The sequence below is a fragment of the Hyperolius riggenbachi genome, chromosome 4 (genome assembly GCF_040937935.1).
Source record: "Hyperolius riggenbachi isolate aHypRig1 chromosome 4, aHypRig1.pri, whole genome shotgun sequence".
NCBI classification, from domain to species: domain Eukaryota; kingdom Metazoa; phylum Chordata; class Amphibia; order Anura; family Hyperoliidae; genus Hyperolius; species Hyperolius riggenbachi.
Genome location: NC_090649.1, coordinates 379,083,612 through 379,109,425, shown reverse-complemented (window position 1 = coordinate 379,109,425; position 25,814 = coordinate 379,083,612). Strand labels below are relative to the sequence as shown.

The 25,814-nt window shown below is 41.9% G+C and overlaps 1 protein-coding gene across 13 annotated transcripts in view; it reads right to left on the bottom strand.

The window, feature by feature from the left end:
• The window catches only part of UTRN (utrophin), an 863,547-nt gene that overhangs the window by 131,147 nt on the left and 706,586 nt on the right, over positions 1-25,814 (bottom strand). For 10 of the 13 annotated variants that reach the window (XM_068232090.1, XM_068232089.1, XM_068232092.1 and 7 more), the window contains 3 exons: positions 19,645-19,723; positions 18,972-19,032; positions 16,287-16,343 (listed from right to left, as the gene is read on the bottom strand). In XM_068232090.1, coding sequence (XP_068088191.1) covers positions 16,287-16,343; positions 18,972-19,032; positions 19,645-19,723 — 197 coding nt within the window. The remainder of the gene's footprint in view (positions 1-16,286; positions 16,344-18,971; positions 19,033-19,644; positions 19,724-25,814) is intronic. The other 3 variants (XM_068232093.1, XM_068232094.1, XM_068232098.1) reach the window with 1 other exon arrangement.

The window sequence follows — 25,814 nt, the reverse complement described above, 5'->3', positions numbered from 1 at the left end:
AAACAATTTCTATTTGTATACTTAAATTCGCATTCCATGTAAATCATATGCAGGTTAAACCTTGACCAATCAAAATTGACAGGGCATTATAGTGATTGGTCCAATTTAAAGCTCCATTCAATCTACATATTTGAATGTAAGTAGAAATGAGTTGCATCTATCTCCTAATCATCACTGGGCAGTCAACTTTAGATATACTGTATTACTGTATATCTAATTAACGTTAACATGACGCACATTTCTTCCATGACATATTCACATTTGGTCTCAAGCACCTATACCTCCAAGACTTTTGGCTCTCCATTCAGAGCTGATAGAAGCGTCTGGAAAGGTGCTAACTGTTACTGAACTACCTGTAACACGCCACTTATGTTTCTCCCAAGATTAAACATTATAACAGTCAGAATCAAAGCCCTTTGTATAAACCATATATCGGTAATGCAAAGAAAAGGAGTGATACTGCAATACAATACTTCCCACAGATTTAATCTCCCGTTAACTCAAAAGCCCTTTCATGAACAATAAGTCTCTCCACAATTAAGTACTACTTCAAAGTGTCATTTTTCTCTCTTTAATCAGTTGCAAAAAAACAAAAAAGGGAGAGAGAGGGAAAAATATATTTAAAACGCTTTTCATTTTTCATTTGATAATCTGGAAAGCTTATTCCAGCTTATCTTAAATAAGCATGTAAAATACTAGGGAGCTGACTTATGTTTTGTGCTTCTAATTTCCTAGTTACATGCTGGCTGCAGGTAAGTCACTTATCTGCATATATTTAAATAAGTAGCAAGTTTAAATGGGCGCAGATTTACTGGTTAGTAAAATATCAGTAATTCTACCAATATTCTACTGTGACTTAACTGTCACCTAACCTCACACAAGCAGTGTCGGACTGGAAGGTGGAAAAGCTGAGGAAATCCACCTGCTGACAAGCAGCAGTAACCATGTGTCATCACTTCCAATATAAGCCTGTAGCAAGTCTTCACTGTGAGTAGCCACACATTATTACTGCTGCTTGGCCAGTAAGTGGATTTCCTCAGCTTTTCAATCTCCCAATCCAACACTGCACACAAGCTCTCCCATACCTACGCTTAACAGTAAGCCCCCCTCCCTATGCCTAACACTAACTTCCCCCACCTACTCCTAACACTGACCTTCGCTAATCATCCTGCATTGCACTTTAACAATAGGATAGCAAAATTATGGAGCCCGCAATAGCCACTAATTAGCCCCCGTCGGAGTTCCGCAATAGCATAGCGAAACTGCGGCGTCCACCATTGCCCTAAATTATCCTGCATTGAAGTTCTGCAACACTACAGAAGACCTCCAGCACCCACCGTAGCCGCTAATTATCCCGCGCTAAAAATCCACTGTAGTATAGCAGACCTTCCACTCCTGCAATAGTCTCTAATTATAATCTTCCCTGAATATCATGTTTTGTCAGCACAGCCAAGCGGCTCTTTTGACAGACTGGATAGCAGTGTGAATGTGGTTAGCACTTATGCGCACACTGTGTGAAGGAATACCTTGTAAGCTATTGGCAGGCCTATTGGAATAACTGCCAAGATGGAGGTTATAGCTTATCATAACCCAAAACCATACTGGTTTGCATATGTCGTGACCTGAATAAAAAGAAACTTCCCAGAAATCTATATACAAATATGACATAGTTAACAATGTCTTATGAGTCTCTGTGGTTGTTACTATTCCAGGAATATTAATATTGCAAGGTAAACGTCTATTTTTATATCAAATCATATTTGATATTTATGTCCAGTGCTGAGTTTCTCCTTCAACTACTGGCTCTGCGGTTTCTCAGAACAAAGCTTTCTGGCAGCCCAATACACATTGGCAATAATTCTACTAATTTAGCATTATTATAATAATTAACAAAAAACACTATATTTATCTGTACTGATTGGGTTCAGCAGAATGCTTTAGATAAGCTTTATTTCACACTGCGTCTAATTTCTACAAAACAATAACATTTCATATGTCCAATCTGCGCAGTACTAAATGGGTCCTCTCCGGCAAGATCAGAACAGCTTCTTGCCCCTCTCATAACTTTGCCTCTAATAAGATGAAAAATCATAACAAATGGATTTAAAGTGGATCGGAACTCAGAACTTCCTCTGTGCTCATAAAGATTAGGTACAAAATGATAACCATTAGGGAAAAAAATTGCTTCATTACAATGTACAGAAATCCAAAAAAAACAGCCAGTCCCAGGTGCTGAGAGTGATAACACACTCATAGGCCACTTCCAACGGATGTCCCCTGTCGGGGATCAGGACCTGATCCCTTTGGGGGACACCACTACGCCACGCTGCACACTCACGTGTCAAATCTGAATGAAGCTAAATAATTCCTTGCTTGGTAATTGCTTATGTTCTTTAAGGAAAGAGAGTGGTTTAAGGGCTGTATCATTTACTACACTGTATATTGTTGTTAAACCATTGTGTTGCCACCACTTAAAAGCGGGTGGGCTATGTAACCCTGGGGTAAAGTCCGGGTGACCTAGGAAAGATGTTGGGTACCCCCAGGCCTCCATCTACATGTAGTCTATAAAGGGTCTCTCGAGACATTCAGGGACCGGAGCTCTTCCATATAAAGGAGAGTAAAGCTGCTTGTATTTTCTTTAGAAAAGAAGAGGGTAGAGGGACTGGTAATACTCTAAATGCATACAAAAATTTTGGCAATATAGTCATTTTGATCGCTGTTATCCGACCCAGCCAGGAGATTCCGTAATGTTTCCAGCACTCCAATAGCCGCAAGACCTTCGAAAGTAGTCCCGGATAGTTAGCTTCAAAAAGGGTGCTGTATGAATTAGTCAGGTATATGCCTAAGTACTTTAGCTTATGGGGTTCCCACTTACGGTAAGTCAAATGAGTTTTGCAGATCGTGCACTGTTTCCTGGGGTAATGTGATATTTAATGCCTTGGATTTAAGGCTGTTTATTTTTAAGCCAGATATATCCTCAAAGATCAAGAGAATGTCCACTAAATTAGAGAGGGATTCCTGGGGGCGTGTTAGAGTTAAAATTACGTAATCTGCATACATACACAATTTATGATGTCAGCCTGCCAAATTGATCCCATATATGTCTTTATGTCGATTAATTAAAAGGGCCAGCGGTTCCATAATGAGGGCGAATAGTAATGGGGACAGCGGGCACCCTTGACCGATGGGGAAAGGAGGGGATTTAAACCCACTGTATTTAATAAAGGCACCAGGGGAAGAGTATAGAGCTTTGAGCCATTTCAAGAAATTAGGGCCGAAGCCCCAAGTATTCAGTAAAGCAAACAGATACTTCCATGATACCATATCAAAAGCTTTTTGAATATCAAGAGATAATAGCATCATGGGAGTATCTGTGGTCAATGCTGAGGAGATCAAATGTAAGAGTCTTCTTACGTTATCACCTGCTTGACGTTGTGGCATGAAGCCCACCTGGTCCCGCCCAATTATATCCCCAATACCTCTGCTAAGTGGCTAACACTTTAGCTAGGATTTTAATGTCTATGTTCAGTAATGAAATGGGTCTATAGTTAGTCCACAGCGTATGGTCAGAGTCCGGTTTAGGAATCATGCTTATGCTAGCTAATAAGGTTTTTGATCCAGGTTTTTCCCCAAGCAATAAGTTGTTAAACACCTTAAACAGTGGGGTAGAAAGGATATTTATGATTTTTTAAGAATATAGGGCAGGGAAGCCATCAGGGCCCAGGGCCTTATTAATCTTGGAGGATTGTATGGCTTGCGTAACTTCTTCTGGAGTAATCATCTGTTCAAACATTTGTTTAAATGACTCATCTATAGTGGGTAAAGGTAATTTACGCAGGGTAGAGCTTGGGTCCACTTTAAAGCGGACCTGAACCCAGAACTTCCTCTCTGCTCTAAAAAATACGCAACAGCATAATAAGCTTTCAAGAAAAACATTTCTTTGTTACAGCTGATACAAATCCTAAAATAAATCTGCACTGTTTCTACTTCCTGCTTTCATTGAAGCAGACATATTGTTAACATTCTGTGCATTCAAATTAACTTATCTGCCCTGGCAGTTGACACAGGGGAGAGATCAAATTACAACTTGTGATTAGACACAAATGAGGGGGAATTAGACTGGTTAAACTCTCTAAATACATATAGGGTGAATGTCTCTATGTTTTCCTTCAGTCCTATAACGTAGAAAGTATAACTGAGGCACCAAAAAAAAAACTGTTTAAAAGGGGAGGCAGTGGTGGACTTACCTCCCACAGTAGACTGATACAAGACATTAAATAAGCGAAACAAAATCTTTATTCACAGCTCCAACTAAGGCCTCTTTCACATCTATCAACGTGTGCAGGAGCCGTTTCCTGCACGCGTTATATGCCCTGGGGTGTGACGCAATCAGCTGCGGTAGCTAGTAATTGTACCCAACGGAAAACGTCAGCTCCCAGGGGATCGACGCTCTCGGGTGCGTCGAACCGCAACGCACCGAAACGCAGCGTCGGGTGTAAAAGGTAAAACGAAAGTCTATGGACTTTTATTTTATATTGGTTAACGCAAAGAATTGCCTTTGCGTTGAAACGCTGGGAAAGGGCAATGGTGTGAAAGAGCCCTTATTGAAATGCATTTCTCGGTCTACACCCTCTTCATCAGGCTATACAGGGAGCAACTGCTGATAAGTGATAGCCAGTATAAGCGCCTCCACTACTGCCTCCCCTTATAATTGTTTTTAATAATTTTACTCTATTTTTGGCGCCTCTGTTATACAGTGCACTCCCTCCTTCCCCTGTATGTGTTTGTCAGCATGCACACAGCTTATGCTGGTTTATGTGCATGGTGCACATGGATACATTACGTTAGCTCCCTTGTGCGATTGGTAAGATGCACTGTCTGTCCCAGGAGAGGACGTCAGGATGTGTGCTCCTAATCCATTGATAGGTTTGATGCAATGAATGTGTTTGCATGTCTGCACTATGCATGTTACAGGGCCAGAGTTAGGACACCTATGTTTACCTGGGTACTTCTGCGCAGTATAGGTGACTAAGCATAAGAATGCATTCTTCTGTGAACTAAGACCCCGGCTTTTAACTTAGCTGTAGGGATAACAGTTGTGCCTGGATGAGTGAATCTGTGAATGCATTTGTTTGAACATTTGCATGCGTGAGTGCGAGGGGTTAATAGATTTTTTGCTGTTTTCTAGCCACACCCCCTTCAGCACCTCCATTTCCTTAATAACTTATATAATGTCCTAACTAGAGGCGATGTGCCTGGATATATGTATTTTTTCTGTTATACTGTCTACATTACATACTCCCTTGGTGGAGAGGGACACTCCATCTTGCTTTTCCCTGTCTACAGAGAGTGACTTCTTCGCCCGAGTGGGGTCAGACCTAATCTCTCCACCTGTAAGTACAGTGGTTGGTGGTATCCCACCTTTGTGAGTACAAAATTGTTAGTTTCAAAATGTTACAGAACATATAAGATACTACACTATCAGGGGCTCTTAATTTTGTCTTTGTTTCTTTAACATCCTTCTGTCCTGTGCAAGAGTTCAGGATCCACTTTAGGTGTGAATTACCTAAGAGGTCAGATAGAAAATAATGACAGTGATTTGCAGCTGCTACAGAATCACTTGTGTACTGTGGCCTTTATGTAAATGACTTGCTTTTGCTGCGATCTTTCCATATGTTATCTCTGTTTTTTTTTTAATTATTTGTTTTTGTAGTACGTCAAAGCTAATTAACTAATTTTGACATGCATATGCTGTCTGCAACAGATTACAAGGTTTCCTTTGTTCACACAACAGTAACACGCTACATATTTGTTTCTTCTCACAGTGATTTATGTTTGTCTGTTTTATCACTGTGCGATGGGGCAGAGGAGACAATCTGGAAAGCCATTGCTAGGGGTGTGCCTATTACAGAACATCTATCTATCTATCTATCTATCTATCTATCTATCTATCTATCTATCTATCTATCTATCTATCTATCTATCTATACTACATTCCATGATTTGATATTCCTATTTCACATGACATGTTTTGATTACTCCAGTCATTGCCACATGAATATCAGAATTCAGGACCTGACCAGGCTGCCATTTTCATAAGGTTATACTTTACAGGTAAAGTGAAGCCTGCCAAAGAGTGTTTTACTGTAACATCTAGTCAGCTAATACAATAACTGCAAAAAATTAAACAGTTTAACTCTAAATACTGATTTCTGATGTATCCATCACTTCATCTAGTTATCTAAAGTTGGCCCACTTGTAAAATTTTGGCTTTAAAGAGACTCCGTAAAACAAAAATTGCATCCTGTTTTTTTATCATCCTACAAGTTCCAAAAGCTATTCTAATGTGTTCTTGCTTACTGCAGCACGTTTTACTATCACCATCTCTGTAATAAATCAACTTATCTCTCTCTTGTCAGACTTGTCGGCCTGTGTCTGGTAGGCTGCCAAGTTCTTCAGTGTTGTGGTTCTGTGATGCATCTCCCCCCTCCAGGCCCCTTTCTGCACATTGCCTGTGTATTATTTAGATTAGTGCAGCTTCTCTCTGCTCTATTATCTTTTACAAGCTGGATAAATCCTCCTCTGAGCTGGCTGGGCTTTCACATACTGAGGAATTACATACAGGCAGAGCTGTCTGCACTCTGCAGGAAGAAACAGCCTGACACTTCAGTGGAAGATAGCTGCAGGGGGAAAGAAACACACAAATGATCTCTTGAGATTCAAAAGGAAGGCTGTATACAGCCTGCTTGTGTATGAATGTATTTTCTATGTGTGGACATACTGTACATCAACCTACTTCCTGTTTTGGTGGCCATTTTGTTTGTTTATAAACAAACTTTTTAAAACTGTTTTTAACCACTTTTAATGCGGCGAGGAGCGGCGAAATTGTGACAGAGGGTAATAGGAGATGTCCCCTAAAGCACTGGTATGTTTACTTTTGTGCGATTTTAACAAAACAGATTCTCTTTAAAGAGAACCCGAGGTGGGTTTGAAGAATATTATCTGCATACAGAGGCTGGATCTGCCTATACAGCCCAGCCTCTGTTGCTATCCCAAACCCCCCTAAGGTCCCCCTGCACTCTGCAATCCCTCATAAATCACAGCCACGCTGCTGACAAACAGCTTGTCAGAGGTGGCTGTGTTTATCTCTATAGTGTCAGTCTGCTGCTCTCCCCGCCTCCTGCAGAACTCCAGTCCCCGCCTGCATCCCTTCCCTCCCTGCTGATTGGAGGGAAGGGACAGGGGCAGGGACCAGAGCTATGCAGGAGGCGGGGGAGCAGCTGAGACTGACACTACAGATGTAAACACAGCCTCACAGCATGACTGTGATTTATGAGGGATTGCAGAGTGCAGGTGGACCTTAGTGGGGTTTGGGATAGCAACAGAGGATGGGCTGCATAGGCAGATCCAGCCTCTGTATGCAGATAATATTCTTTAAACATACCTCGGGTTCTCTTTAAGGACTGGTATGGAGTTTTGTTAGGTGGGCATGCATGACATCGTCCCATTCCAGGAAATCTCTGCAATTCTAAAGCTACTCACAGAACAATCCTCCTTGTCCAGGAGTATTTCTAACTACATCTAAAGTACTGGTGGTGATGGTAGGTGGTGGTGGTGGATGGTGTTGGGGGGAGGGAGTAAGTAATTGGGGTAAAAAACTGTCCAGAAGGCGATATGGTGTCCAAGGAAGTTGGAACTCACCATAATTGTTTGGATCATACTAAAGGTGGCAACACACAATACAATACAATGATCCAGTTTTACATGAATTCGATAACATGGTTTTGGATTTCTTGAAAAATCAAAAACTTTTTTTTTTTTATTCGAGCAAGAAATCCGATCAGATTTCCTTTTTTTTCCTAAATATGTCGATCGGGAGAGGTGGATTTTTGTGATCAATTTTTATGAACAGTGGATGGTGTAGGGTAGATTGTCAATTTCTTAATATATACATTCTAAGAGTCTTCAATCATTTTTTGTCATAATTGGGGAAAAATTGAACACTTGTGTGGTGCATTGGTCAGATTTTTCAAATGTTACAATCAATCAGAAAAATGTATTGAGAGCTTTGAATTTAAAATAAATTGTAAAAATTGTATGGTGTGTTGCCATCTTCAGATTTGTGTTTGGGCATCTTAAGGCCCGTGCCCACTACATGATTTTTACGGCGATTTTTTGAGCAATCATTTCCTTGATCTCGCAACGTGGGTACAGGCGTGGGATTACACCAACAACGTTTGCCGCAAAGTACCGTGATCGTTTGACCTCCCATTTGGTGATCGTTTGACCTCCCATTTGCACCCATCATGTGACGTTGCGTGTCCCCGCGGGTAAGAAGATAGATCAGGGAACCTCGTTTGTCAGGAGGCTTCGCTGTGAGGTTCCCCGATCCATCTTTCGGTGAGTATTCAGCTTTGAAGGATTTCTATACATTTATTTAGTTATCTCCAGCTGTTAACTGAGAAATTATCTCTCCGCATAGATTCAGTACTTTATTGCACAAGAATGATATATTATTCAAAATGAACGCATTTGGTGTTCTCGGGTACTTGAAAACTAGGCAGAGATAAAATGCTACAATAACAGACAAAACAATGACACCGCTTGGTACTCATCCATTAGCCGGGTGCATCCTCTAGGTGGTGACAAAACTCCACCAGAGTTACATCTTTCTCTACTATCCATGGCGGCCTGGAGGGGGAATAGTAATTAGCGCCACCTGCCGGATGCGCCCGGCTAACGGATAAGTACCCACTGCTTTAGCAAAGGGGAAAGTGGCAAAAGGGAAAGTTAGAGACTGGCCAGCAACTTTTGAAATATGTGCCCAAGAAAAAGATACACAGATTATGTCACCCAATCAAAAATCTCCTAATTCTGTTTATGGCAAGTTTGAGCACAGAGCCTGCCAGTGGCCTGTATTTTCCGAGTGCTGTGCTTCTTGTGCATTACTTGAATAGCTGCTAGACTTTTGAATTTCCACTATGTATAAGATGCCAACCAAAAATATGATTTTCTCAGAGTTTGTGATAAGCCTTTAGTATTATGACAGGAGATAGAGTCAATTCAGCAGGAAAAGCTGATTGTCATGTTGCCTTAATGTACCTGCAGTGTTTGACAGACTCCTACTGCCAAAGTTAGTTTAAATTATTCTGTCAGCATCTTGGTGACTTTCGATGTGTCTGGAAACTTAAAAATGCTCAGCGCTCAATGTCTGTACTTCTGACAGATTTCAAAAGTACATTTCATTTACAACAACATATTTACTTATAAGATCATAAAAAGCATACAGGTTACTTATGCAAAAAATACATTCCGTCTTTGATTCCTTTGGGTGTGCCATTACAGTGTGGTATTGACTGACTGAAAAGATATCACATTACTGAATAAATTGTACAGGTAAATAAACAATAAAACACTTTGCCTTCAGAGGCCTGACCGTTTATGTACACAAACAAAGGGAATTAAATTAGCCCTTTTCCCACTGTATTACTCCATATACAAGCTATCTGCTTGCTCTGTTATCAACAGGAGGGGTTTACTTCACAATACATGTAGACGAATGCAACAGTCATTTGCTTCGCATAAATATGCAGCACTATGTTCCAACAATTATCTGCAACACTATAGCGAGGGTCTTTGCTGATCCCCCCCCCCAACAATTTGTATGGGGTGTAGCTATCTCGCATATGTTTGCATAAAAAATGTCCTGATGGGCAGTGTGCTTGACCAAAAGAAGCTGTTTTTCTTGACTGTTTACATATATAGAACACCTGCCCACTAGGGGAGGTATACCATGTGGGTAAAGTCTGCCACTGATACTATTAGATCAATTATAAACCCCATAGGGGTCAGGAAGTAATACATCTTCAAGAACCGAGAGTGTGTAGGTGAGACATAGGAGTACAAATAGGGTGCCCCTCAACGATCGTTTCGCCCCTGAAGCGGAGCATCGTCAGGACTTATTTACAATATATTTACAATAGTCATCCCCCCATCCCATCCAACATAAATTCCCCCAACATACAGCCCAAGTCAGGCTGACTGACTGACTAAATAGGTATAGGCAATAAAATGTTTGCAAATATAAAAAAAAGAACTGGATTTTTAAAGTGAACACTGTTTTTTTTGTTTTTGTTTTCCTTCTCCCCAAAACTCTCAATGTGTACCAGAATATTCTAAGGCCTGTACTACATACAGAGTACTTGGTTTATGCTGTCAGTGTGACTTTTATTTTGATATCAGAAGTCAATGCCCAAAATACAAGGGTAACAATTATGTTATATCTTTGCACATGGTAATCTATCGTCATTTCTTAAATGACTAACTAATAAGCTTCCCCTTTCTAAGAAAACGTTTGAGCCTTCTTCTCTTTCAAAGATTGCAGTACCTGCTCTGCAGATCATGTGACTGCTCAAAGCTGCAGCTGTCAGCAAGCTTTTCTCACAGGACAGCGTACTTTCAGGTTTGGTCTAAGTGACTGCACTGCATTTGTATATAACGTACTGACTGTTCGTTATAACCCAAAACTCAACCATTGATTACTTTTCTGATATACAGTATTCTTGTCTTTTAAAGCACAGCAGAACTATTGTCCCATTGATATTAATACTAACGTGACAGAAATTCCATAAATGTATTTAATAACGCAAAACACGATAATTGAGGCAACCAAGAAGTCACCTTTCTTAGATCCCATTACTTGATTCGGCTTACTGTAATACAGGCATAACTGTTTGTCTTACCAATGGTTCACTAAACTGTATTCTTGAGTGATCTATCACAGTATAATAAAGCTTAGAAGACCAAATATTAGGGTTACTAAGCAGCCTGTATATTAGGTTTTCTTCTGCAGTGAATCAAATCAGTTCCTGATGACTACTACTCATGCTGCATGGCCGAACCAGTGGCCCACTTTTCTGACAATGTGTAAACTCCATAAATAAGCAATAGTAATGCTTAACCTTTTCCAATTCATTTTTTGATCACCCACATCCCAAATACCCAAACGTGGGTAGTCAAAGTGTAGGATTTGATCCACATACACTGAAGCCATGCTGGACTAGATCCGGCAATGGGGCCCCCAGCAGCGAGCCGGAATGCACCTGCATAATATCTAAAGTATGTGGCACAGTGACAGAACAGGGGGCTGGTAGTAATCAAAGAGTTGGACTTAGACACAAGGCTGGTTCATACAGACTGCTCTGCGATGTTAAGCCATGGCTTCAGTGCTCGTCATTTAACGCTGTCCATTCAGATGAAGGGACAGGCGTCTGTATGATAGCTAACTGGCATTTGCTCAAGTGCTGTGTTTAGATCCCGATTTTAACCCTTGTTTGCCTGCCGCTTAGGGCTCTTTCACACTACAGGCAGCGGTGAAAGGCTAAAACGCTGCGTCTTGGCTGCAGGCGTTTTCAAGGCGTTTTGAAGGCGTTTTAACGCCTATACATTACAATCAATTGTAATGAGAAACGCCGCGGTAGGCCCAGAAAAAGCGCCTGGGAGCGTTGAAACGCAACGCTCCAAAACGCGGCGTTTAGTGTGAATGGTAAAATGAAAGTCTATGGACTTTCTTTTACCTAGGAAAACGCCAACTTCGGCCGTGGCGTTAAAACGCCGAAAAAGCCCTCTGGTGTGAAAGGGCCCTTAGCCGTTCCTGGAAGTAACATGTTGCTTCCAGGATTATTTACCGCCCCGCGTTCTGTGTGGGAATGCAAAATGACGCACACACTGGGAAGTGCCAGCGAAAGCCGACAAATGCTTTGCTACACGCTTGCAGAAAAGCAATTAAAACGAGACACCGGGTTGCCACGGGAGGCTGATTCAGATGTCCTGACACTGTGCCGGATTTTATCTGTTAACAGTGCCACACCATAATTTCCTGTGTTGGACTGTGTCCAGGATTGAACCTATACTGGAAAATGCCAATGACATAGGATTGCAAAGGGTTAAATCAGGATGGTTTCCATTAATCATCTAAAAATATCAAAACATAGGAACCAAAAAAACCTGTAATATGGCAGCAAATGGCATGCTTTAAAGGATACCCATGAGGAGGCCTAGACAGTGAAATTGGTAGGGTAGAGCACGAGCAGCAAATACTTAAAGGGACTCCGAGCAGTGCAGTAACTATGGAAAGATGCACATCATTTTGACGCTCTCTTTCACCTCTTTCCAATGATATATAAACCGCCGCCCTAAGCCTTTTAGTTACTTTTAGTAGCGACGGCGGCAATTTCGATCAAGAAAATAGCAAAAACTAAAAGTCGTAGGGCGGCGGTTTATATAACATTGGAAAGAGGAGAAAGAGAGCTTCAAAATGATATGCATCTTTCCATAGTTTCTGCACTTTTTGGAGTCCAGCATTGTATTACACAGGACAACACTTTCCCCAGTGTCGGCAGCTCCATTCAGCACAATGCAATGAAATACAAGGAACCCAGGGGGATATAATTACAAACATCATGCTGGTAGGTGTGAGGATATACGGTAATTAATTAGTTGTGGGTATGCTTAAAGGCATACCCATAGGCACTGCTCCCTTTAATACTGAAAAGGTTGGCACCAACTAAAAAATAGATTTTTTTTTTAAGGGGGCAACTGTATTTTTCAATCCAGTTTGATAGAAAACGTTGAAATGTGCGCCTTGATGCAATATACTGCAGTGTAGATCTTGCCTCTGTAAGAAATGTATAAGAAATAAACACCACTAACACCACGATAAGCAACTACAGTTCAAAACCATGTCTGTACTGTGATATTACTTACTGATCACAGAGCCCATCCAGACTTACTGCTTCTACTTCCCAATCCCATCAGAGCCCAAAGAACTCAGTATAGGATACAGCGTTATTGTGGAATGAACAGGATCAAGATGACTTAAAAAAAATACAATACAACACCCAGCTAACTTCACAGGGTTATAACCCATTATTTGCAAACAATAAAAAACAAAATATTGGGTCTCTAAGCATATAGGTAATACGTATACCCTATCAAGCAGCAACTAACTTAAATAAACATACAAATTGGGAATATTATTCCTCAACATGCAAGTAAAATATTACATGATAATGATCTCAATTAACTCTATACAAATCCAGGCTGAGGGGATGAGGGAGCAAACCATTAGTAGATCTGGAGTAGCTGCATGATTAGTGAGTATATAATAATCTGACCTTGCTGTTCAGTCATAGTTAGTATAGTATTAGTGTTAGCAAGGCGAGGGTCCAAACAAGGCACTACAGACATGGCTTTGTGCTATACCTGATTGTAGACAATGGCACTCTACTATGCTTTTATATACCCCATTATAATTACAAAATCAATAGCTTCCAAAAAATAAGATTTAAAATTGCAGTTATCCTTTGAGGCCATCTTCATGCAGAGGTGTAAATATACCATTTGCTAGATTAGTCATCAGGGTGCCCAGTGTTGCCCTTTATGTCTGATATCAGGCTAAAACTTGAGAAATCTGAGCTGAAGAAATTGATAGCAGGTTTTTTGAGTGTTACTGTTCCTGCTGACTGTCCTGCACCATAATACTTATGCCTACAGACATGGAAGTTTGTGAATGAAGTGGCTGCCCATGCGGGCCCACCCACGCCTGTCCGCACACAAGGCTATGGCCGCGGCTCGGCACATGCGCACACGGGCTGACAAAGACGATGCCCATGGACTTATATACCCAGGATAATTATTAACTAGGATAATAACAAGCTCAGATGCTGAGTGTCTACACAGTAAAGTGATTTCCCATCTCCTATGGAAAAATCACTGAGCACCCCTTGTAATATATCCTTAAAAGGCAGTATAGGTTATCTGTCCTGCCACTGATGAATGGTACCCAGCTTACCTTGAGGCCAGCCAACACTGCACATGAGCACCTCTTTAACTGCTCTGAGCAGATGACAGTAACACCGCTGCCTTGCTGATGATTGGCAGAAACCCAAACAAGTGCATATAAACAAGTATTATGTGGGGAACCCCTCCAATTGCAGACTTTGTATTGCTTTTACAGCACAGGATCCTCTAAGCAATGCTTTGGTGGTCTTTTTTTCATATTATTTAGCATTTAATAGAACTGAGTCAGACACATCTTTTGTTGTTGTGCTTTTATGTACAGAGTGGTGGATGGCCTCGGGGTAGCCTAGGTACTGTACATCTGTGACAGGAAGAGTAGAAAACACTTTACTTTACAGATGCATTATAAAGAAAGGAAGGGTCTGGTGCTCAGTGACATTTCCACGGAGTTTGGAAAATCACTTTAAGCAAAAAATGAAGCTTACATTGGCAGGAAACGATAATAGCAGAGCACCAGCTAAGGAATTACCGTACTGCAAAAATCTGTGCAGGTCATTTTTAAAATACATATCTTACATGGCAAAGATTCCTATCAAATAATAACTTTGCCTTTAACAAGGTCAGATGAAATTCAAGGAGCCATATGTGAACACGGGAAAGCCAATGACCTTCATGTACAGACTAGAAAAAATGTACCGCAACAACACAGCTCTTCTGAGAAGGTTTGTGATCAAGTGTCTGTGTTACATACAGATAGAAATACTGTAAACACAACATTTTGGGGAGTCTACATTTGATAGCCTGTATTACGAAATGTTGTGAAGTGTAATGCAACTTCCTTACTGTTTCTGGCTTTTAAGTAGGCACTGAATGTTAGACTGTGATGAGTAGTTTAAATTTAAAATGAATTTGTTTATTATTAATAAGACCCATCCTACTTGCTAAAACACTATATTGCTTATTGCCATTTAGCATTAAACATACTTAACCCCAAAATGCGTGCATAAAAATGGAATAATCAAATATGATAACAGTATTAAAGGGATACTGTAGGGGGTCGGGGAAAATGAGTTGAAGTTACCCGGGGCTTCTAATGGCCCCCCGCAGACATCCTGTACCCGCGTAGCCACTCACCGATGCTCCGGCCCCGCCTCTGGTTCACTTCTGGAATTTCAGACTTTAAAGTCTGGAAAACCGCTGCGCCTGCGTTGCTGTGTCCTCGCTCCCCTGATGTCACCAGGAGCGTACTGCACAGGCCCAGTATAGTCTGTGCCTGCGTCGTGCACTCCTGGTGACATCAGGGGAAGCGAGGACACGGCAACGCAGGCGCAGTGTTTTCCAGACTTTAAAGTCTGAAATTCCAGAAGTGAACCGGAGGCGGGGCCGGAGCATCGGTGAGTGGCAGCGTGGGCACAGGATGCCTGCGGGGGACCATTAGAAGCCCCGGGTAACTTCAACTCATTTCCCCCTAACCCCCCTACAGTATCCCTTTAAATTGAATTCCACAGCCAGTGAATGTATAACGTGGCTTTGCTATAACCCTAGAGATTATTGGTCAACGCTTGCTAGGTGTATAACCTTTATACTGAGGTCTCTTGCACACTGCATGTGAGTCCAGTTTTTTATATGGTCTGATTTTTGATTCCGATTAAATAAAAAAGTACTGCATGCCGCTATGTTTTTTAATCAGAATAAAAAATTGGATACTATAAAAAAAAATCGGAATCGCATGTAGCGTGCAAGAGGCCTAACGGTTGGTTTTCAAGCTAAGTTTAGAAATGTCCATTGAATATGATGATTAAAAAAAAATGTGCTAGCGCTAATTACCTAAAAAGCCATACCTATAGTTTCACCATCTGTATTACAATGGCTTACTTTCCATCAACAAATGTTTATATAAAAAGCAGCATACAAAATAAGGGTTATTCCATTAACAATATTAGATGGAGGATAAAACATGATCCTACCAGTACACCATTTCAAACAGTATTTGGGATTATAATATACTTGTATGATAAATGTGCAATATAGATTAGGAGTTAAATACGGTTAAGATGCATTAATTCACTGTATGGGTAAAACAAAGAAAAGCACACATTTAGCCTTATTCAGTTCACTATTTCTCCCACGTTTTCTCCTAGATCATTTTTTTAAATCTTCTGTTTAAAACAACTTTTCAGCAATTGAAAGTCGCAAGTACCAAAAAGTAGGTGAAAAAGTTCTGTCAACATTATTCTGAGTATTTTCTTGCTTGCTGGTGGCTTAAAAGGCATTTTATTGATAAAGTGTAAAAATCTCACCTAGGAGAAAACGTAGGGGAAAGAGTGAATTGAATAAGGACCAATATGTGGTTGGTTAGAGCTCTTTATTGTTCTAGGTTTAGGACAAATGTTATTGTTTATAGCTTATGGCGCAACCCAATAAACATAGTCATTAGGAAAACTAAACATGCCTGCAGATGACATGCGCTCACACTAAACTCTTACCTGTGTCCATAGCTTAAGCTGGGACTCACACTCTTGGTGCAGTCTTCACTGGAACTACTTATAGATTCAGAGACACCACTCAGTAATATTGATTATAGGCACCTAACCTAGCCTAGCCACTAGACCAGGGCTTTTCAACCCTGTCCTCAAGTACCACTAACAGTGCATGTTTTGTGGAAATCCACAGAGGTAATTAATCAGCTCTGCTGAGACACTAATTACCTCACCTGTGAATGTTTGTGGTTTTCTGCAAAACATGCACTGTTGGTGGTACTTGAGGGCAAGGTTGGAAAGCCCTGCACTAGACAATGGTGTAACTGATTTAGTTTAGCTATAGCTTGCTAACATAAGTGTACTATGGAAATCTACAGTATAGCAAGCATTGCTACTTCAATGTCTTTTATAATTAAAGTGATAAACAATTGAATGTATAAGAACTAAAATATGTGTTTTTTACATGTCTGCCAGGGCCCACTTAACCTTTTATCTACTTTTGTTTTTATGATTGTCAACTGTAATTTCTAAAGTCTGATTGGAAAACCTAACCCGTCAACCGTCACCACCCGATATATGAATACGTTCTGAACGGTAATTAAATGGAGTCCTAAAAGGAGAATTCATGAAACTGCTCTGACTCTTCCTAATGACAGATGTGGAGCACTTTGTCTCATGATAATGGTGCAGCCTCCCACTAATCTCTATAAGGTGGGGCACAGACTTGCGCAGGACAGGACTATATACATTGGTCCATGACAACAAAAAGAATGAGCTGGGCACACACCACTTTTGGTAGATCAGAAAGATAATCTTTTTTTTATAACTGCATTATTTATTCAGTTATTGGGCAGATACTTCTTTTTTAGGCTGGTGGTTGTAGCTTTTACTGTTCTGTTCCCAGCAGGATTTTTGAAGAACTGCTATGTGAATTGTTCATGTTTTTAATACATAGAACAGTAAAAACAAAGGTGCGGAGGAAAAGACTAGGCAATATACCGTACTGTTCCTTCAAAACCAGTTGTACCAGTTTTAGAAAAATATTTATTTTTCTATAATTTCAGAAGAACAACCAAAATATGGGTTTATATAGTACAAAGATGGCAATTTAAAACTAACCATTTGATGAAGGATTGCACATAGTGAAAACTACATGGAAAAAGAGCTATTAGCAAATAAATATTATGCTGCTCAAGGAATATGCAAGTGTTCCGTTTTTTATAATAAAAGTAAATCCTGGATCCATTATTTACAGCCCCCAAGTCACCCATTTAGTCGTTAGTGTGATGGGTGACTTCATGGACCAGGAATAAACTTGGGTTTCAAAAGCTTGCAAGTAAACTACTATAGCAAAAAACTTTGTTTCTGGATTGGCTCTATTTATAACATAGAAGTCACAATATTAAAAGTGAAATTACAAAAGCAGGCTACTGCATACCAGATGATCATTTATACAAGAATCAAAGTCACTTAAAATCAATTAAATTAGTGGGGTGCTGAAAGTCAGGATAATAAAATTACAGTTTGAATGCACTAAAGTGTAGCCCTAGGTAATATTGTCTGTGCCACACTTTATAGGATTTGACTTTCAAAATAGACACTTCAAAACATTCCTCAGTAAAAAAAAAAAAAAAAAAGATGGGGTTGACATACCGTCTTTCCCCTAAAGTAAAACATCCTCTGATTATAAGGCCTAGCTGCAATTTCATGCCTTCTCTGTATATAAGGCATCCTCCGAATATAAGGCCTAGCCCCAAAGCCACACATCCCCAGCCGCAGAACACATATCCCACCCCCCTCAGACTGTCTCTTGGCTCCCCTGTTTTAAGTCCCCCCCCCCCCTTCCGACCCGTGTTGCCGCTCTGTCCCGCTTGCTTGTCTGGGTCTCTGCTCCCCGTGCATTGTGTCCCCCCTCCCTTCCGACCCCTGTGGCTGCTCTGTCCCGCCCCCTTGTCGGTGTCCCCCGCTCTCCGTGCACGCTAAATGTAATGGCAGCCAGCGTGTCTTACTGTAGCCATGCTGCCCGGAGATCTCTGGCGTCCTCACTTCTCCCTCTAGTAACCGGCGCTTGTGTAGATGACGTCATCTACACAAGCGCCGGTTACTAGAGGGAAGAAGACTGGACGCCAGAGATCTCCGGGCAGCATGGCTACAGTAAGACACGCTGGCTGCCATTACATTTAGCGTGCACGGAGAGCGGGGGACACTGACAAGGGGGCGGGACAGAGCAGCCACAGGGGTCGGAAGGGAGGGGGACATGATGCACGGGGAGCAGAGACCCAGACAAGCAAGCGGGACAGAGCGGCCACAGGGGTCGGAAGGGAGGGGGTCACAATGCAGGGGAGCAGAGACACAGGCGAACAGAAGGGGACACATCATGCAGTGCCGATCAGGCACTTGTCATGTCATCCTTGCACACAGCAGGTTTATCATCTGTGTGCAGGGATGACATGACAGGTGCCTGATTGGCACTGTGACATTACAATGAGCAGCAATAAGAGGTGGCCAGCATGGGACATATAATGCAGTGCCAATATAAGACATCCCCTGAAAATAAGCCCTAGCACATTTTTTGGAGCAAAAATTAATATAAGACAGTGTCTTATTTTCGGGGAAACACGGTATTTGAATAATCAAGTAAAAAGAAATGCTTATAAAGCTAAAACAACAAAGAAGAACCAACAGGCTTACTTGATATAGTAGGGCACTTTATTAAGTGACACGGATCGTTGCCATGGAAGCTGTACTGAAGCTGAAAGAATAAAAAGAAAAAACAAGATGTGTCAGATGTTAACTGAGCAGAAAACATCAGCGCAAGATCACAGCAGGAAACATACGTGATCAAAGTTGCTTTAGTTTGTAATGACATTAGTAAAGGTATTTAAGACACTGTGACAAACATCTGTAGAATTTTTTGCAATGCAAGATTCTCACAAAGCCTGCCTGAAAGATGTATCTGACAATTACAGTTAGGAAAACATTTCTGTAAATTTGATATACTGTATAACATTAGGTGCACTTGTCTAATCTTTTGAACACCATGGCCTATGACTGAGAGATCAGTGGCAGGGACATCTTCAGCTGTAATTACTGTTATCCAATGTCACACCAGCTACTTGTAGCTGCCTGTACTTCTATTGTCCCCAGCTGTGAGTGTCTGCTCCTTATCTCTTGAACATAGCTCTATAGGCTAAAGGTTACAATTAAAGGTACAATATTTTCATCAGATGCGATTATTCGATTAGACTAGCGGGTAATCGGAAGTTAGTAGCTATAAAGCCCTTGACAAACTCATGAATCAGAATCCTAAATGGCAATGATCAAAGGCATTACCTAAATGAAGATATCAGCTTTCACAACTTACTTGACAGAAAATGCTGTGATGCAGGACCAAAATCCCGATGTGCTTCTTGAAGATGTTTAAGGCGTTCTTCAACTGCTGCCTACAAAAATACAGTAATGATAAGTTTAGTTAAACACATTTTGGTAAGCTTGACAAGATGTTATACAAGGGGACGCACAAAAGACCGGGCCCCATGTGCCTCTAACTCGATCCCTGCTGTGTGTGTCCCCTCTGGCTTTATTGAAGCCTGTGTCACCTGCATTTGCTGCTGTATGGGTAACCCTCTCATATTGCTGCAAATGCAAGCGACACAGGCTGCAATAAAGCCGTCTTCAACACAGCAGGGTTTGAGCCGGATGGGTCGTTTTGTGCACCACCCTGCACACTCATTCCTTCAAGATTTTCCTCACAGCTCTATCCTTCAGACCACTGAAATAAGCATTATACTATGTGACACTCGTTAAAACTTCACATTTTCCATGGAAAGATTCTAGACAGGAAAGTCTGCCCAATTCTCTACAAAACTTAAATGCATTTGAGTGCATGTGGGAGTCGAAAACTACTGATACAGCAAACAAATACAAAGGCAGGCTGAGAAGGACAGGAGTTCAAAGGATAAAAGCTATATAACATAACAGTCCAGGCCGCTCATCGTTCCTAAAAAATAACTAACATCTCTATGATTAAAACACAATCAATAAAACAGCATACCCAGCATATGCTACAATGAAACAATTATCTATAGCAAATCCACTGGTATTCGCAAACCTTGCTTAAAGGGCAGTGCAGAAACTATGGAAAGATGCATATCATTTTAAAGCTCTCTTTCTCCTCTTTCCAATGATATATAAACCACCACCCTACGTCTTTTAGTTTTCGCTATTTTCGCGATTGAAATTGCCGCGACCGCGATTTCGATCGCGAAAATAGAGAAAACTAAAAGGTGTAGGGCAACGATTTAGGTGTCATCAAAAAGAGGAGAAAGAGAGCTTTAAAATGATATCCATCAAGCCATAGTTATATTGTATTACACAGGACGACACTTTCCCCAGTGTCAGCAGCTCCATTCTGCTGAATGCAGCTGCTGACTTTGACAAAAAGTCGCCCTGTGTAATACAATATAACTATGGCTTGATGGATATCATTTTAACGCTCTCTTTCTCCTCTTTCTGACGACACCTAAATCTTCGCCCTACGCCTTTTAGTTTTCTCTATTTTCGCGATCGAAATCGCGGCCGCGGCAATTTCAATCGCGAAAATAGCGAAAACTAAAAGGCGTAGGGTGGCGGTTTATATATCATTGGAAAGAGGAGAAAGAGAGCTTTAAAATGATGTGCATCTTTCCATAGTTTCTGCACTGCTCGGAGTCCCTTTAAAGTTTACCCAAGGCAACATGAAACATGATGAAATAAACATGTGTATGTACAACAATATAAACACTTTCCTGGCAGAATACAATTTCTGAGGGCAGGGGGGAGATAGAAAATGGCCAACAGTTCATGTATTTTAAGTCTGGGACTCTTAATGGACTGCCATTGTGCAGAGACAACAAAATATGTAATATATGTAAATGTATAAATATAAAATAAAACAATGGGATATCTAAAAAAAAAAAAAATTATAAGTAGGGGGACATATCCAATTGTTTATCTCATCAGTCTATTTTTACCTTCATTCCCGTTGTTCGCAGCTCACTTGCTCTGACCTTACGCTGACACGCTTCCTCCTAAATTGGCACTAAACTACAATGGAATATAACTATGCCAGAGATAAGATTGTGAGCTTCTCTGAGGGACAGTTAATGACAAGACTATATACTCTGTAAAGCACTATGCAAGATGTTGGCGATATATAAATACTAAATAATTATAATAACAATACTAACTGCAGCATTACCAATGCAATAGAGTTTACAATGTAACAATTCTTTCAGTTTTGCTGCTGAAACCTTGGCACCGCTTAGGTCCCTTCCCCACTTGAGCTCTGCATGCAAAGCAGGTGGCCGTTATAACGCATAACACTTGCATTCCCACGCGATTCTCCCTGATGTGGTCGCAATTCTATTAATTTATAATAAATGGAATCGCACTGCATTTGTGCAAAAATGCATACAACAATGCGTTGTGTTACTGCGCTGGAATGCTAGTTGGAAAAGCTATGCACTTCTGATGTCCTTGTGGATCACATATGCTGTGTGTTGCTGAAAATGCGATCAGCAATGCACAAGTGGGGAAGGGGCCTTACACTGGGTGCAGAGGTACAATTAGATAAAATGAATGGCACTAATTGTCTCCACAACTGCTCAAAGCAAACCTAAGGGACCCTTTCTATTTTACACCGAGCTGTTTCACTTTCCTTTTCCGCGATTTTTGTGCAATTGGTTGTTTTCCCATTGTGATTTTATTACAAGAAAAAAAATTAAACAGTAAAACCACAAGATAATTGCATAACTCTGCTTTTGGTATGCAACTTTGTTACACTTTCTCCCAAAGTCAGAGTACAGCATGCACTATGTCGCATCAGTGGAGAAGGGGCAGAGCACGGGCAAATCCAAAACATGGTGTGGCTATACAAAGCCTTTGAGCAGGCATTTAAAATTTTGTTAAATATTTAGCTCACTGCAGAGGAAAATGATGATGTAGAATTCCAGGACAAACTGCACTATTATTTCTGGTGCCAAAATATGCTGATAATGCTGACAGTCTTTATGCCGGTTTCCTGCGCTAAACTGCATTATATGCAATATCAAGTGTGATGGCTGGAACTCACAGAAAAAGGGCATAGTCATATACTGGTGTCCAAGAATGCAATCTAATCTATACAATTAACCCTTTCCAATCCAATTTAGCAATCACCCACGTCAACCCCAAACACACACACGCTTATGTTATTAGCGGATGGTGGGGGAATGGGATTAGGGGGGCCAGCTCGAACACTGTAGCTCTGCCCCTATTGCATGAGGGCCAGCATAATTCCATAATTACACAGCACTGATTCTCATAGGGTGATGACATGCCGAACTAGATCCGACAATGGTGCCCATAGTGATGAGCACAAAGGCGCCTGCATAATATTTAAATTATGTGGCACAATGGCAGAGGATGGGGCTGGCGGCGATCAAAGTGTTGGCCTTTTATCTATGGAGCTGATGCTGTGCCAGACTTTATTTGGCAACAGCACCCCTAGCAGCAGCCATATTTTCCTATGAGAGACTATGTCTAACATTGGACCTATGCTGGAAAAGGCTAATGTCGGACATAGACATAGAATTGGCAGGCGTGTTTCTAGGGGCCGTGCGGCAGCCCTGAGCACAGAGGGAGGGGGGGCACTGTAATAGAGGGGGTAGCCCGACCTCTCCCTCCCTTCCTCTCCCCGGGCCGCCCTCCGTGCTCCCCCCTCCTACTGCAGAGTAATTAGCGCAGGGAAGCGTTATACACAGCTACTCACCTCCCTGGTTCCAATCACCGCTCACTCGCCGCTGGTTTTCTCCTCTCTGCATAGACGCTGATACACATGCTGCTTCCTGTTTAGCAGGAAGCAGCGTGTGTATAGCGTCTATGCAGAGAGGAGAAGACCAGCGGCGATTGGAACCAGGGAGGTGAGTAGCTGTATATAACGCTTCCCTGCGCTAATTACTCTGCAGTCGGAGGGGGGAGCACGGAGGGCGGCCCGGGGAGAGGAAGGGAGAGAGAGGTTGGGCTGCCCTCCCCGCGGCTCCCCCCTCCATTATGAGGGAGGGCACCTACCTACCTAACCTATACTGGGGGAAACTGCCTATCTAAACTATACTGGGGGCATCTACCTTTATAACCTATACTGGGGAACCTACCTACCTAACCCATACTGGGGGAACCTACCTACCTAGCCTATACTGGGGGAAGCTACCTATCTAAACTATACACTGGGGGCACCTACCTATATAAACTACACTAGGGGGAACCTACCTATCTAACCTATACTGGGGGAACCTACCTATGTAACCTATACTGGGGGCTACCTATCTAAACTACCTATCTAAACTATACTGGGGCACCTACCTATCGAACCTGTACTGCGGGCACCTACCTAGCTAACCTATACTGCAGGCACCGACCTAGCTAACCTATACTGGGGGCACCTACCTACCTAGCCTATACTGCGGGCACCTACCTAGCTAACCGATACTGGGGGCGCCTACCTACCTAGCCTATACTGGTGGCAACTATACAGGCTACCTATATTGGAGGCACCTGCCTAACTAACCTATACTGGGGGCACCTACCTATCTAACCTATGCTGGGGGAACTCTTCTGGCTACCTATATTAGAGGCACCCACTTAGCTAACCTGTATTGGGGGCAGCTACCTAACTAACCTATACTGGGGTCACCTACCTATCTAACCTATGCTGAGGGCAACTATTCTGGCTACCTATATTAGAGGCACCCCCCTAGGTAATCTGTACTGGGGCACCTACCTATCTAACCTATACCAGGGGCAACTGCCTATCTAACCTATAATGGTGGCAACTATACTGGATACCTATACTGGAGGCACATGCCTGGCTAACCTATACTGGGGGCAATTATACTTGGGCACCTATGCCTGGCTACCTATACTGGGGGGACCTATAGCCCACTACCTATACTGGAGCACCTATGCCTGGCTACCTATACTGGGGGGACCTATAGCTGGCTACCTATACTGAGTGCAACTAGACCTGGCTAACCTATACTGTGGGCACCTATACCTGGCTCCACGGCAGGGGGAGGGGGCGCAATTTTTACACTGTCACCCTGGGTGCATTTTAGCCTAGAAACTGCCCTGAGAATTGGAAAGGGTTAAAAACTAGAAACAGACACAAGCACGCAGGTATTCACTTAATACATTTATGTTTCTGACCCTTGTGTTTTACCTGTAGTTCCCCTTTACTTAGTCTTTACCTTTTTTGGGGATGCAGCAATGTGAAATGCTTGCCCTCTGCAGAGTCAGCATCTTCTGAGGGACACACTGTCCAATGTAAGTAAAATCTGTATTTGTTTTAATAATCATTTTGCATGGGAGGCAATAAAACAATTTTTTTCCCTGCCAACTTTCAGAGCTCTCAATAAACTGTAAGATGATTTATGGCATTACAACAGCGCTTACAAATTGCATCCAATATATGTATCACGAAGGTGCCAGGGAGCAACAGATAAATACATAAAAATTACAAATGGAGAACATCAAAGAAAAATAAAATCATGCCCCAGTAGAATAATTTGCTTCTTGCTGAGGAGCACAGATGACAGGAACAATTTAGCACATGCAAGGTCAGCTTCTGCAGTACTGGATGTGTACTGTAAAATAACCGTCAGAAGCATAATGCGGCCCTGATCATTAATGTAGATCTGCCGGAAATAAATGTACAGCAAGTACAGAACACCACCCACCCCCACGGTCTGTAATAGAGATTATGCAGTATTTTTAAAACATTTTCTCTGGCCTACCACTCCCACAGCGTCCTTTTCTCCCTCTCCGTTTGGTACTGGCCCCGGAAAATACATCAGTTGGGGCCACTGCGCAATCCAACCAGGCATGCTCCCCTGTCTCGCTGTGGTCCTGCGGCTGCACATTAGTATTGCGCAAAACGCTCCAGACTACACGAACGTGGCAGGATCGCTCGCGGTGGGCTGTGCATGCGCAGTTGGCTCCGGACTGAAGGACTTTCTGGGACCAATTACAGAAGAACGGGGAGAGAGAAAAGGACGGCGTGGGAGCGATCAGAGGCTGGAGGAAGCCCCAGGTATGTATATTTTAAGGCTAATCCCCCATCTCAGGTTCCCTTTAAGAAGGCAAATTATCAATGCAATTATGTTAGTATAAATTATCGTATTTTTTGCTCCATAAGACGCTCCTGACCGTAAGGTGCACCTAGGTTTAGAGTACAAAAAGCAGGGGAAAAAATATTCTAAACCTGGTGTGTCCATGGCGCAATGTCTTGTGAAGTTTATCCCTCAAGCCCCTCCCTGTAACACTTCCAGAAATTGTGTGAAAATGAGAAGAAAAGAGAAAAAAAAATCTGACTGACGGTTATTGAGCAGTTAGGAGAGTAGTTCTGTGAAGGGCCACATGGAGGCAAACATGAGGGGGTCAGTGGAACTTTAGCTGACTCTGGAAATGTCCTGGAAGCCCCCAGTTGTGCGAGTGAGTCCCACTGTCATATTGAAGTAC